Source organism: Myotis davidii, unplaced genomic scaffold (assembly GCF_000327345.1).
Source record: "Myotis davidii unplaced genomic scaffold, ASM32734v1 scaffold240, whole genome shotgun sequence".
In the NCBI taxonomy this organism is placed as follows: domain Eukaryota; kingdom Metazoa; phylum Chordata; class Mammalia; order Chiroptera; family Vespertilionidae; genus Myotis; species Myotis davidii.
In genome coordinates, this window is record NW_006292334.1 from 2,850,352 (window position 1) to 2,865,201 (window position 14,850).

Consider the following 14,850-nt stretch of genomic DNA (forward strand, 5'->3'; position numbering starts at 1 on the left):
ATCCTTTATATGGGGCCTTATTTCTGTGTAACTAGTTATCAAGAAGAATTTCAGACAAAACAACAAAAACATCCACATATAGGGCTTCACGGATTCAGATTATTAAGCAGCTCACTTCTCATTAGGTCATAGGCAGGCAAGTCAGAGGCAGGAGAATTCTTTCATTTATTTCTTCACTGAATAAATAATCTGCAACTGTCTGCTCAGTGGATGGATCAGTAATATGTACTGCTTGGCATGTCAGTTGTCATTATTAAAAGCAGTAGGGAATTTCAGCTTGGTGCACATCTACATAACAATGAGTAATTATTTTCCCAAACTTTAGAGCTTGCAAATACGTTCACTTATCCAGTTTAATTTTCCAATTTTTTATTTCGTACCTTTCTAGTCATACTCATTCTTACCTAAAGGAAAAATATGTTTTAATTACTCTCAGGATAATTATTTTATAAATGGAAAAAAAAATGAACATATCTAAACAAAAACCAAAACGAAATAAATTAATGATTAAATGATCAAATTTAGACAGGAAAATGGCTGTTAAGTAAATCTAAACATTACCACACAAAATTCTGGGCATTTTTGTTTAAAAAATATGGAAAACAATATAAAATGAAATGTTATAAATGGAACTCCCATTTGACCCAGTGATCCCACTACTAGGAATATATCCCAAAAAACCAGAAACGCCAATCAGAAAGGATATATGCACCCCTATGTTCATAGCAGCACAATTCACCATAGCTAAGATTTGGAAACAGCCTAAGTGCCCATCAGCAGATGAGTGGATTAGAAAACTGTGGTACATATACACAATGGAATACTATGCTGCGGTAAAAAAAAGGAACTCTTGCCTTTTGCAACAGTATGGATGGAACTGGAGAGCATTATGCTAAGTGGGTGGGGGATAAGGACACATTTGTAATACCTTAACTAATAATAATAAAAAAAATAAATAAATAAAAAATTTTAAGACAAAAAAAAAATGAAATGTTATTAGGCAGAGTTCTCGATGTCATGCAAATTATGTCAATGACTGCGATGACAAAAGCTCCTACAGTGAATTGTGGGTTATTAAATAGTTTCAATATAATTTTGGCATCAGGTGCACTTAAATCCTGTGAAAGCTGGTTATTTAGGTATGTCTTATAATGCCACCATATCATTAATGAGAACAGTGGACTTGGGTATTCAAAGATCTAACATTCTTGGTTTTAATACTTAGAAATGGTGATTAAGCTCACGCTTACTTTTACCCGGGCTTGGAACTGACTCAGCTGCAGACTCAGGATGTGCTCTGTGAGTCAGCCTGTGTACTGCTTGAGAGCCACCAGCCTATTAGTGTCTCATCTCTATAACTCTCACAGGGAAAAAAAATTGTTTGTTAAAGCACTTTTCTAGTTAATGTTCCTACAGCTATACAATGTAATGCAGTGAGAAGCTTCAAGTACAGTTTTTCTTTTTAATTTTTAAATTGAAAATAAATTTCTGTAGACTTGAAGTTAGTACAATTATTAGGGGGTCTTAAAGGACCATCTAAATATTTCAGTAACACTGTAGTAATTTATGTTATAGAGATATTTGTGAACTTAGAGATTCATAGAAATATGTCTCAGGAATGTCAAGTTATTTTGAATTCTCCTTAACCATGTAGGAATAATTTATATCTATTATCATGGTACTACTTTTGATACATTTATTCTTGAATTTTTAAAATACAGAATTTATAGCTGAGACCGGTTTGGCTCAGTGGATAGAGCGTCGGCCTGCGGACTGAAAGGTCCCAGGTTCGATTCCGGTCAAGGGCATGTACCTGGGTTGCGGGCACATCCCCAGTAGGAGATGTGCAGGAGGCAGCTGATCGATGTTTCTCTCGCATCGATGTTTCTAACTCTCTATCTCTCTCCCTTCCTCTCTGTAAAAAATCAATAAAATATATTTTAAAAAAAATACAGAATTTATAATTTTTAGAATTTGTGGTTCAATAAAGGACTATAGAAGTATAGATTATTATGTTACATTGTGGTATCATGAGATGTTATGTTTTTAGATGTTTAAATTCCTAGTTTAAAAGAATTCCTAAAGGAGAGGAGGCCCAAAGTTCCCACTTATGTTAGATGAAGGAGTCATATATTGTGACATTCTGTGGGACATTAACAATAAGAAATGAAGGAGAACCTTAGCTGGGGTGGCTCCTTTGGATGAGTGTCATCTCTTGCACCATAAGGCCATCAGGTTGATTTCCTGTCAGGGCACATGCCCAGGTTATGGGTTCGATCCCCTGTCAATGTGCTTGCAGCAGGCAACTGATCCATATTTCTCTCTCACATCGATGTTTCTCTCTCTCTCTCTCTCTCTCTCTCTCTCTCTCTAACTCTCCCTCTTCCTCTAAAGTCAATTAAAACATATTTATAAAAAAGAAAGAGAAATGAAAGACAGTACAATGAATGAATGGGCAGTCAAGCTTGCAGCATTTGGGATAGTGATTTAGAAAAAAACCTGTAAAGTCAACTGACCCTAGGAACTACAGAGTAAACACCCGTATCATCTATCACTATTTTCATGTTTAACTATTCCCTATTGTGACTAATGGAACTAGAACTAAATTTTCGTTATTGTTGTTGTTAAAATAAGAGGACAGTAGTCAGAAATGCTGTAAATAACTTTGCCTAGTGGCATTGTAATAAATATAACTGAGATGACATTTTTCCAAGTAGCTAAGGCTTTATTGTTCTTTTTGTTAAGGTTTTTACCTTTAGGCTTCAGAGCATAGATTTCTTAAACAGAATAATCCTGAAAAATCTTACTAAAATTATCATACCTCAAAGGAGGAAAATAAAAATGGAATAAACAAGGAAATGTTTGATTCCTCTTGATTGAGTTATGAGATGAATATAGTTATTCAATGTATCTTTAATGTGCAAACCTATGAAGAATAATTTGTTATTTCTTTATTTTTATTATAGTTAGAAAAACCTGGTTTATAAATTGCTTTTTTCACTTTTAGAGAATGAAGGCAAATTTTGAAAATGAACCAACTACTAGCAATTTTGAGATTTTTGAGGGGCTCATTTGCTTCTTAGAGAGTGGGATTTCCCTACTTTGAAGATATTTTGGGATGAAAAGGTAACATAATATTTTTGATATTGACATTTTTGTTCAGAATTTTGTTAAGCTTTCCTCAATACGTAGCTTTAGTTTTAGAGTCTAAAATAGTTACAAAGCAGAGAGCTTTAAATGGCTTTTTAGTTTATTTGCACTACTTTAGGAGTGACAGTGAGGCTGTTTTCATAAATGAAACGTAAGAACCGAATATTAAAAAAATAGTGTTCTTAGAGGGAAAGACATCTGAAAATGGTGCTGTTGGATTGGATTGATAAGACACTGGAGTCCCATAATTTCATACTATTTTTCATTCTTCTTTGTTAGAGAGATTAGCATTTTATTTAGCCAGGATTAAAGTTAGTGGGTTTTTGTTTTGGAAAAGAAATGATCGTGCTCAACTTTCACTTTCATTCTTACAGCTTGTCTATGTATAGGACAAGAGAGTTTCATCCTAGTGAGTTTCATCTCACTGATTCTAAAGCTTCCAACACTGACCTATGTTTCAGAACTCCAATTTAGCCCAAAGCATTAGTAATGGCATCGAGTAGAAAAGAACAGCTAAGTAAAATGCCAAATACTGGTAACTTTGTGCCTTTCTTTTTGCTTAGGGTGAGAAAGTAGACTGAATTTTCCTTCCATGAATAAGAAGTTCACTTGGAATTTTTATTGAAGATATTTACAGATAATTTGAATATTGTGCACCTCATGCAGTAGCCTCAAAGTCAATGTCAGGTTAATTCTCCTGAACCAAGCATTGTGCTCTGGGATGTCTGTAGAGACAATCAAACAGCTGCCCTGAGAGATTTCATATTAATGAATGGCATATTAACCAGAATGCCCAAAAAGGACTGCACATAAGGGTATTTCTCTTACAGTTAGCCTGGTCTCAATTTACTAAGTGAAAGAGCATGAAGGAGAGGTGATAAATCATATTGCTTTGTGGCTTTAATCTATTGCCATTTAATCAAAAGTCGTATGCCATTTTGTTTTTAAATACCCTTATGAGGTAGCTTAGAGAGATCTCTGCCCTTTACAATCTATGACAGATTTCCTATTGAAGAGCAAAAATAAAAAAGCCTATTGCTGAAAATATGCATAACTAACAAGAAAGTATAATAAAGTTGTTATTTAAACTCTGCCAAACTTTGTGATATTTGCATTGATGGATATTAGGTATAATTTTCCAGCACCCAGCACTTTTATGTTTGAGAAGAAAAGATGCCAGAATTTCTTGATTGTACCTCAGAATAGATGCTGCATACTGCTGCAGGACTTGGAGGAATATGATAGTTCGGTCTTTTTCCAGCACTCTTACTGAGGCTACCAATAGCCAGCCAAGCAACCAAATAGAGTAATTAATGGAAGTTATTTCTGCTTCCAGGGGAAGATTCTCTTGGCCATCCTACATTAAATAATTTAAATGCTTCCCAGAACATACTGGAGACTACCTGCGCGAAAATCCAAGGTGATAGATTTATACACAACTGGAAAATAACACAAAATAATCTCCACTTTCCTTTTACACATGGCAGACTATCTTAGTTACTCCTAGGGAATTCTTTGGAGAATTCTTTGCAAAGTTCTCATTTCTCTACTGGTTTGACCGAGCCCCTGGTGGTAATATGGTTGCTCTAATAGCCATAAAAATAGAGGAAAAGGAAACCATTCCATTTCTCAATCTTGCCATGTCATCAGCCATGTGAGAAACTAGAACACAGCTAAAATGTCTCCTGAAATCCCAGTTCAGATAAGTACCAACATGTGACATGAAGCAGGCGCCACATATAACCAATAGATGTTCTTACTCCTTGTTTCTAAAGTTTCTTTCTGGTTTTTGAGTCTTCAGAACTAGTGTAACTCATCAGAACTTTCTTAGGAAAAACTTTAACTGGGAAAAATAATAGAGACTGACTTTCTATAATTTATAAAGGTGCAAATTTAGCAATGATTTTTATAAATACCTAATACATTAAAATTATGTACCTTATAGAGGTTCTCAGTTTAGGGTATAAGCCCATTTAATTATGACAGCATCTTTACAGGTGCAAAAGAGATATGATGTTATCTGTAGGCTAGTCATCGGTATTAGTCTAGTGCAGCGGTTCTCAACCTATGGGTCGCGACCCCTTTGGGGGTGTAACGATCCTTTCACAGGGATCGCCTAAATACATCCTGCATATCAGATATTTACATTAAAATTCATAACAGTAGCAAAATTACAGTTATGAAGTAGCAACAAAAATAATTTTATGGTTGGGGGTCACCACAACTTGAGGAAATGTATTAAAGGGTCGCGACATTAGGAAGGTTGAGAACCGCTGGTCTAGTATATGATTTTTAAACCCTATATATTTCTTTCTTTGAATTGTTTTTCATTTTGTAAAAAAAGCAAGTGACTTTTCTATCAGCAATAGAGAGGTCTTCATTAAGTACAGAGAAAACATAAAAAAGTATTCATTGGGTATGTACAAAATCAGATCAATGCCAATAACCATCCCTGGGAATGAATAATGCTTATCTGGGAGCTTGCTTGAATCTTCTTTTCAAGGAGTATCCCAGTAACCCATTTTCACCCATAAGTGATCTATGGATCATACTTGCTAGTTCATGCTTGGAAATTCAGGAGCACTTTCTCTGTAAATATCAGATTATGAATCTGACAAATGAGAAGACAATATTCCAGTAGGATATATTTGCATATAATCAATTCGCTAGCAGTTAAAAATCTCAAGTTTTGATGCACCATGCAATTCCCTGTGCCGTATACTGAACTGTAAAATATCTGAAATTTACCCCACCTGTTCCATCACGCCTACTTACAGACATCCTAATGGCTAAGCATGTGGGCTCATTTCTCAAGATCTTTTTAATCTTATTCCAAATGCTGCCTGATCCAACTCCATGAAACTTCAAACACAGGACATTGTCTCTTGCCCTTCTATCTAAAATGATGGTGACTCAAATTTTGGCCATTTAGCTTAGAAATCAATGTAATTTATTGCTGTTATAACTATATATAATCCCACCCATGCTGGACCAGATGCAAAGAGGCTTTGTTGCTATCATTCTGATTTTTCTGCTTTCATTTGGGTAAATATATTTGTAGTCATGATTTTGGAGATAAACCAGTAAAAAAAATTAGCTCATTTTTCCTCTACACAATATATTGTCAGATGATTGCTTACAAAGGGTTGGTGTAAATGTCTCCACCACAGTAATGATGCTGAGTTTTATATTTAGATTCAAGATAGGGAGATTTCAAGGGCATGGCAATTTAGCTATATATGGGTTTGGAATCAAGGCCATAAAATTGGTCACAATTTTTTTTATGGCATAGAAAGAGCAAAATGTATTTTTCTTTTCTTTTTTTTAAGGAATAAAAGTGCTTCTAGATCTCTTTTGGAATGAAGTACAATTTTCAGGTTCACATTTAAAAGGATTATTAATGCCATTTGCAAACACCAACAAAATAGACTGAACAGAGAGATCCCTCCGGAAAGAGGTTAAGCAAATCATTGAATTCTCCAATCAATAGGAGATAACATCTAAATTCCAGCTTCAAGGTATTGTATTCTCCGGATCACCATGAGATGAGCAAACACAGAACATTAAAGAATGCTTAAGTACTGACTGACACAGAATCTGGTATGTCCTCTACCTGGAAGCCAGATATAGCCTCTAGGATTTTCCAGAAGACATTCTAGAAGAGGTTGCTGCCATTGACACCCAAGAAAGGCAATTGTTCCCCTTGGGAAAGAACTTTCTATGGAATTTAGGCCCTGGGACCAAAACCTACAAGGCATTTATTACTAGGTGATATGATAATTTTAATAAAAGTTGCAATAACCATGAAAATAGTGTCTTTAAAAATCTATGTACAATTAGTAACAATGCATGCATAGTGCCAAGCATTCATTAACTATTTGGTCATAAAAATATGTGACTATAATTATGATATTTACAGCCAACATATAAAAATACATCTAATTCTGAATGGCAATGGTTAATCTCTAGCTCTAACCACAAGCCTAGAAAGATTAGCTTATTATGGGAAGGTGCAATGGGTAATTACACAATGGACAAAGCTCTCACTCTCTTGAATTCAACATTCAAGAATGGCTATTATAGCAACATAGGAGCTTCATTTATCACAGTTCTTCTTCTAAGCTCACAAGGTAAAACCAAAAATTCTGTGGGAATAAATAGGAATTAAATGGGAAAGGAACACTCACATGATACAACCACAGTGGAGAATAATTCTTTCATAGAATATTCATGCACAACTTTCAAAGAGGTTCACGGTCCCTGAAAGAATTAATTGGATGACCTTTAAGTACACCCTTCATTTAGAAAAAAGTCAGTAAGGTTGAAGGTAATATATGATTACCTTTAAGTATAACAGGTTAAGAATTTAACTTGTAGCCAAATCTCTTTCTACAATTTAAGTGAGTACTTCTTTGAAGCTTTATTAACCATTGTGGAGAGTAAGCTCTTATGGTTTCTCCAATTTAAATATAAATTCTAATGGAAGAAAACAAATCCACATTCAGTTTAAATTGCGAAAAGCTGTGGTTTTTACAAACTTGAAACCTCTCACTTTAAGGAAAAAACATCTTCCAAAAAAATAAAATATTCTACGTATCTGAGACATTTCCTGAAGGTTTCTTCTCTTCTAGGAGTTGATTGACCATCTTCTAGCAGTAGATAAGTTCCTTATTTGGACAACATCATTATTTCACAAGTGGACAAAAAACACGAGGAAATTTAAAAAACCAAGGAGAATTGCACACAAGCTATTGAAAAAGGCAGAGGTTGGGTGTTAATCTGCAAATCATGATCTCATATTTTAGAATGTATTTTGGCATTCAGTAAATGGAATTCTTGGAAACATCTGTTCCAGAGTGAGGTTGGGAGGTCATATGATGCTGTTAGAGTCTTAAATTACTGCCTGGGGCTGAGTTAGGGCATTCTAGTGGTATATTCCAGAACCAGAAATTCCATTTCAGTAATTTATTGCTACAGTTCACTAAAGATTACCATGGTATCCTGGAAAATGTCCTAAGACTCCACACCTCTAGTCACTTGAAAAATGAGAAATTCATATTTATCTTAGTCACTCTAATCCTTGAAGATATAGCTCTCAAAAGAACTCTTTTTCCTCTTCCAAATAGACACTATGTAAATGACATTAGAAATATCAGTGGTTTGGCAATATATGCCACTATCCCCATATGCATTTGGCAACTGGCATGCTGGATTCTTTCTTTATGTATCATCCTGCAACCTTCTGTGCATGTGCAATTGTAGGTAATTAAGGAAAAAAATAGGCAAGCTTTTTAAAAATTGGTAAATGCTTGGGAGAATGGCATGACCTGGAAAGAAGTAGAGTGATATGATAATGGATTTCGTCAGGTGATTACCTCTTATCTTTTGAAAGAGATATAAAGAGGGGCAAAACAAATTTTCACAAGTAATGAGTAAACTGTGAAAGAAGAATCCCGCCCTCCACCCCCACCCTCCACCAAAAAAAACCACACCCAATTTTTCAGAAATTTCTGCTTCAGATATGAGATCATGGTCTGCATGTCTACTAGTGCCAAACGCCAGTTCATTCTAGCAGAGCAGTTCAGGAGGTAAAAGGCTAGGGTTATCTGTTACATGACTTTACATATAATGCAAGAATAATAACCCTATGTTTATGGCAATTATTTTCCATACTCGACCTATTGATATTGTGACCAGATGAACACAATTGAAAAGACATACGTCATTTCTAACAGGAACTCAATTGCGTCAAGGTAGGACAAATCAAACTCCATTTAATAAGATAAAGTTTGGCTAAAGTGTTTTTTTTTTATTTTATTTTAGAAACAGTTCTCCTTCCCCTTAATATTGCAGTAAACTCGTTATTTGTAAAAGGTACACTGTTTTATTACTTCATTCATCCATAAAGTTGATTTCCAAAGACTACATCTACTATATCTCTTTTCTGAACTTAACTGAGCCCAGGAGATTGACTTTTTTCCTCCTCCCCCCCCCCCTTAGATTTAATATTTGAGATTCAATTAAAATATACAACCAAAGTTAGTGGAAAACAGTTGCTCTTTTTCGGGTAAAAGAGCTTACTAACAGATTTTATAATTATTGGATATTTGTTCAGTCCTACCTGAAAATTAATTTATTCTACTACTTGGTACAGGAAAAGGCATTTTCTAGTAACTTTCTGTGACAGGAAGCACAGCATTAATCCAAGTAAGCATCCAACAGACTTAGTCTATCTGCTGGGGAGCAGTTCTAAATTTTAGCTTTTAAACTTTTTTTTTGAAAAAGAATTCAGCCACCATTCCAATTACTTGCCACCTGTGGGAAGCTACAATCACCCTAGAAGGTGGGCCTACCAAGGAGCACTTTTCAGGTAACAAGAACAATGATACGGCAAGAAGCTACAAAATGATATTTCAATAGTTGCAGTGACCACCACAATAGTGAGCGTGGCTTGGGTTAATGTTCCAAATATCAATTCAAGGAACACAAGAGATTTTATAGGATTAGAATATTTCCTTTACTCTGAGAACCAACAGATGGTGCATGATGAATGGTGATGGTCCATTTACTCTATATCATTCTACTAGTTTCTTAGCTATGCCTCCTTTCTTCTATAGTAATGTTCTCTCTTCCATGGCAGTATATTTTTATCATCTAAAATGAGAACACTATAACTATTGCATTCTCTCTCTCTCTCTCTCTCTCTCTCTCTCTCTCTCTCTCTCTCTCACACACACACACACACACACACACACACATACACACTAACTAGCGCACATGTATAGACACATGTATAGACAGTACATATAAAATGCTCATTTGCAGTGGTTGAGCTCTCTGAAAGCAGCCAAATCAGCCTCCTTAATTACAGAGAACAATTTAAAGCCAATAAAAAAAACAAAAAACATATCAACTATTTAGCTCTAACACAAGATTTTAAACCTTGTCCATGTGGCAATTAATTCATATGTCCTTGGTATTTTTTTGCTAAGTCTTCCAAAGCAAGAATCTCAAAGACTGACAACATGATACATAGAATCTAATAGAGTCACATCTCTGATCATTTTGCTTAACACAGTTGAATGATACTCTTGCTGCTGAAACAGGAGCTGATTTTGAATAGCCATGAAGGCTCCTTATTTGGCTAAGGCTGATTTGACTTTCTAGAGAAAGACCAGCCTATCTGCAAATGGACATCTCCCTCCACACAAATGCCAATGTACAGTAAAGACATATCTAAGTCCATATATATATATATATATATATATATATATATATGAATGAAAGTATATGTACACAGAAAATGGATTGGGAAGTCCTTTGGTTTAGACGGGATTAAATATGTACTCCCCAAATGCATAGGTTTCCTTTGACCAACCTGTTCAAAAAACAAATATGAAAAATGCCACGACAGTTTTGACATTTTCTATGTCTGTTTCCCTATTTGGAGGCCCCTTTCCCTCTCTTCTCCACCTCTCCTAAGCATTTTCTTTTCGAAAGCAGTTGGTTCTTTTAGACTTCTAACACTTCGTTGACCCATCCATTCCTTGGAAGAGCTCTAAGATCACATCCAGAAACTTATCTTTAGTGGAGAACAAGGTGGAAAAGAAGGGTTCCCCTTCTTTGATTCTCTCTTTCCCCCAAGAAGTGGACACCTTGATGTGTCATGAGGAATTCACTCTTGATCTGACTTGCCTTGTTACCCCTGGCCAGCCCAAGCAGCTGAGGTCTGAGCTTGACTCGCCCTGCATCGTTGTGCCATACTGGAAAAGAAAAATAATCCATTAGTTACACCTTCAGACTGTGGTGACGTGATCAGGGTTCTCTTGAATTTCTATGCATTCAATTTCCTCTCTCTCCTTTCGCTTGGCACGTTTCTTTTTCTTATGGTGCTTTTTGGAAGGGGGGAAAAAGGTTAGGAACACGGGTAAGATAACAAAACAGTGCAGAAGTGTGCAACCCCCAGTGAGCAGCAAGCATTTGAACAGTGTGAAGGTCAGGTTCGAAGGCACAAATAGGAGGGGGACCAACCCGATAAGAAAAGAAGTAATATTTTGCAAAATGGCTGTCCCATGCTCTTGCAGGGAGATTTTTATACATTGTGTTCGGGTGTGCTCAGTTGCTAATACAAATGTGTAAAGCAGTGGTGCACAGTGGTCAATGGCGAAATTTAAAGTGTAGATAAGGCACAAGATAGAAATGCAATCCATGTCGACGTTCCATAATGTCATTAAGCCCAAGACCCCCAGCTCAATTGAGGTGACGCTAAGAATTAGCCAGAAGTTTCCCAGAGGGTGGATCACTAGGAAAAAAGTCAGGATTAACACCAGGAGAACACCAAAGCCTGCGATCAGAACAGGCACTGTGACCGACAAGCCATAATGGTCCATGAACACAAAGGAGGGGTTGAACACGATGAACCGGATGCTCTTTGACAGGGACAGGGGCCTCAGCTTTTCCAACACCTCTATGACTTCCTTCTGCTTGTCTCTGCTAGTCCTGGCCACCAGGTACAAGCGAGAAGCAATGATATTGCTCTCATCCCCTGCCTTGGAGAAGATGATGTCATTGCGAAAGTGCTGGAATTCTGGCTTTTTCAGAAATGAGCTCTGCAGGACACTGATAAAGTCGCTCTTGTTATTGGCACTGATGTTGCTGACTTTGAGGAACTGGTAGTACTGCTCCACCCAGGACATTGCAGTAAACCCACTGCAGAGTCTCCGCAGGTCCTCCTGGACGGTGCTGTTCCAATACTGGAGGGGCTCGTAGACGTAGAAGCCTATTACAGGGCTGTAGTTGCTGAAATATTTCTGCTGGGCTGTGGCATAGGAAACACTCGGGGAATCGCTGGCTAGCAGATTGATGATGTTGGCTCTGTCACTGATCTGCAGGCACCCCATGAAGGAGAAAGAGGAGTAGATGAGATAGAGGATGACAACAAAGGGCTTCACGTAGATATTGGTAATCCATTCATTGTAATGCTCACGGAGGAAGTGCTGAATGAAGTGGTGCTGGTAGGGGTTCGTCTCGTGGTGGGATGTCTGCTGATGCCCGTCACTCATCACTGTCTGGAACCACACGGGTTTGCGGTCCAGGTATTCTGCAGAAGGGATTTTACAGCAAAAGATGCTGTGGTAGCGGTTTTGCTCTAGTTGGCCAGCGAAGACCAGACAGGAGCCAAAGAAAGAAAAAATGTAGAAGTAGTTTAACAGAATGGAGACGCACATGTTCTGACAGAAGACCTTGACAGCCTCGATGTTTGTGAATGGGCTGGCACCCATGCCAAAGGTGATGAGGTACAGGGAGCTGGTCATGGTATAGGTGACCATCACATCAGAATAGGCATCTGCTACCCTGTCTTTGAAGGGCAGATTTTCTCTGGTTCTCCGCCATCCAGACAGAAGCTCAAATACTCCTTTAGTTCCATGACCTAATTTAAGAAAAGAAGAAGAAGAAGAATTGTTGTTTATTTTCTCCTATGTGAATTCAAGTGAATTCCTGATAGGTTATCTAAGGTAAACAGTACTTTATACTCTAATCCTCCTATCAGGATCTCAGAATTTGAGTTACATAGCAGGACATATTTGCTCCCTGTTCCCACTTTAGGAAAGTCCAAATTTGTCTGTTGGAAAAAAATGAAGTATTTATTGTCCATTCTATTAATTTGACAAGTTGTAATCTAATGTGGCATTATCTGCACGCACACACAAATTGTCTCCTTAAATGGATTATAAATTGTCAAGAGGAGGGGCTGTTATTCCTGCATCTTCAATGCCCTCCAACACCAACTCAGTGTTTGATCAACTGATGTATTGACTGATAGTCCCTAACCTCCATTTCAGGCTGATTTACATTCTGATTTAGGAAATTAGAAGATTTTAAACACTTAAAAATGGCTTTAAATTGATTTTACAATGTTAATAATCTGCTTGGTGGCCAAATGGCTTAGAAACTGATTCCTATAGATTTGATTTACACTGGATGTGCGAAAAACAAATCTGCCAGGTCATATAAAAGATAAGGCAAGACCATCAGAGCAAGAGATCACAGCCAGCATTTCCTCTGGGCTCCTCAGAGAGCCTTTATTCACAGAGATGTAACCTGACTAAATGTTTGACTGCCTCATTAAAGTACATAGAAAATGCTTCTTTTTGTAACCAGCTTCTGTACACATTTTGATAAGGGTAAATAGACAAATAAAGTTTATTCAAAAATACTGCTTGAACACCTACTATGTGTCTGAAGCTAATAGATACTGAGATGTTTTATTTCAGGAACTTGACAGCTCTTAAGATACCACCACTTGCTTTTTTCTTACAAAATCAGAAATCATAAAGGTATCATATTATACCTGCAGTTTCTCTCTCTCTTTTTTTCCACTTGCCTGAGTTAGCTCGGTCAATGATCAGCCACGATATATCAGTCGATAACTGTCTGCCTGAATGGAAATCTTCATAGATCAGTCTTGCCCTTGTAGCCATAGCAGCACTATAGACAAACCTTTTCCATGCATGACAGAAGCTGTGCTTGGGCTGTTCTCCAAGAAATCCACTAGACAAAAAATGTAGCGTAGAGGTACCAAATGAACGAGTTTAAGAAAACCTGGAAAATGGACTTTGTGTGGCACCTAGAGAGTGGAGTTCTGGGTTATAGACCCAGTTTACTTAGGAGTGCGTTAAACATACTATCATGGCTGAGGTCTCACTGTAATCATTGATTTTGTGTTGTTCATAGAGTTTGCTAACTGGCCTACATAATTCCTTCCCTTCCTTGTCACTTTTATTTGGGACTACAATGTACACAATTAAAAACTCTATTTCTCAGCCAACCTTTCAAGTAGGGGTGGTTCATGTGACATATTTCTGGACAATGTGATGTCAGAAGAAGTCATTTAAGGATGCTTATCAGAAAACCAGCCGGAGCTTTGTCCCAAATGACATCATGGAGCCACCAAAAAGAGCCTTAGCCTATCTTCCTCTTGGATTGAAAATCAAATCTCCATTTGTCTAAACAGCTGTAAGTAAGGCAGTTATATGCAAGTGAACCTACTCCTAACCAACGAAGTTTTGTAGGTGAGTTAACACCTACCCAAACTTGTTTCATGGGGATTTAAGAATTCTTGCTTTACAGTTAGGCCATGGAATTTATAGGTTTAAATGTATATAATGCTGATCTTTGATTTTAAAGATACATTGGCCCACCTACTCTGGGAGTTACTATTAACTATTAATTGTTATTGCACTGGAGTTATTATTCCAAATAAAAACCCATTTATTCTCCAAAATTCTCTCTTCTGGGTCTCTAGTCAGGAAAGATCCTGTAACCAAACAAGTAGAAAGGGTTCTGACAGCAATCTCCCTTCTGGGTATCTACCTCCAAACTCAAAAATATTTATTCACAAAGACATATGCATTGTTCATTGCAACATTATTCACCGTGGCCAAGATATGGAGTATCCTTGCACATGGAGTATACAACCAAAGTATCCTTCAATAAAGGATTGGATAAAAATGACATGGTACATATATACCATGGAATACTACTCAGCCATAAGAAAAGATGAAATACTGCCATTGGCAACAACATGAAGGGACCTTGAGATTATTATGCTAAGCAAAATAAAGGAGTCAGACAAACCTAAGAACCATGTGATTTCACTCATATGTGGAATATAAAACTGAAACTCATAGACACAGACAA

The 14,850-nt window shown here is 36.9% G+C and overlaps 1 protein-coding gene across 1 annotated transcript in view; it reads right to left on the reverse strand.

Moving 5' to 3' along the window:
* Positions 1-10,569: 10,569 nt before the first annotated feature.
* The window catches only part of PTCHD4 (patched domain containing 4), a 166,799-nt gene continuing 162,518 nt past the window's right edge, over positions 10,570-14,850 (reverse strand). Inside the window, exon 3 of the mRNA XM_006765719.2 lies at positions 10,570-12,580. Within this exon, the coding sequence (XP_006765782.1) occupies positions 10,947-12,580 (1,634 nt within the window). The 3' untranslated portion in view covers positions 10,570-10,946. The remainder of the gene's footprint in view (positions 12,581-14,850) is intronic.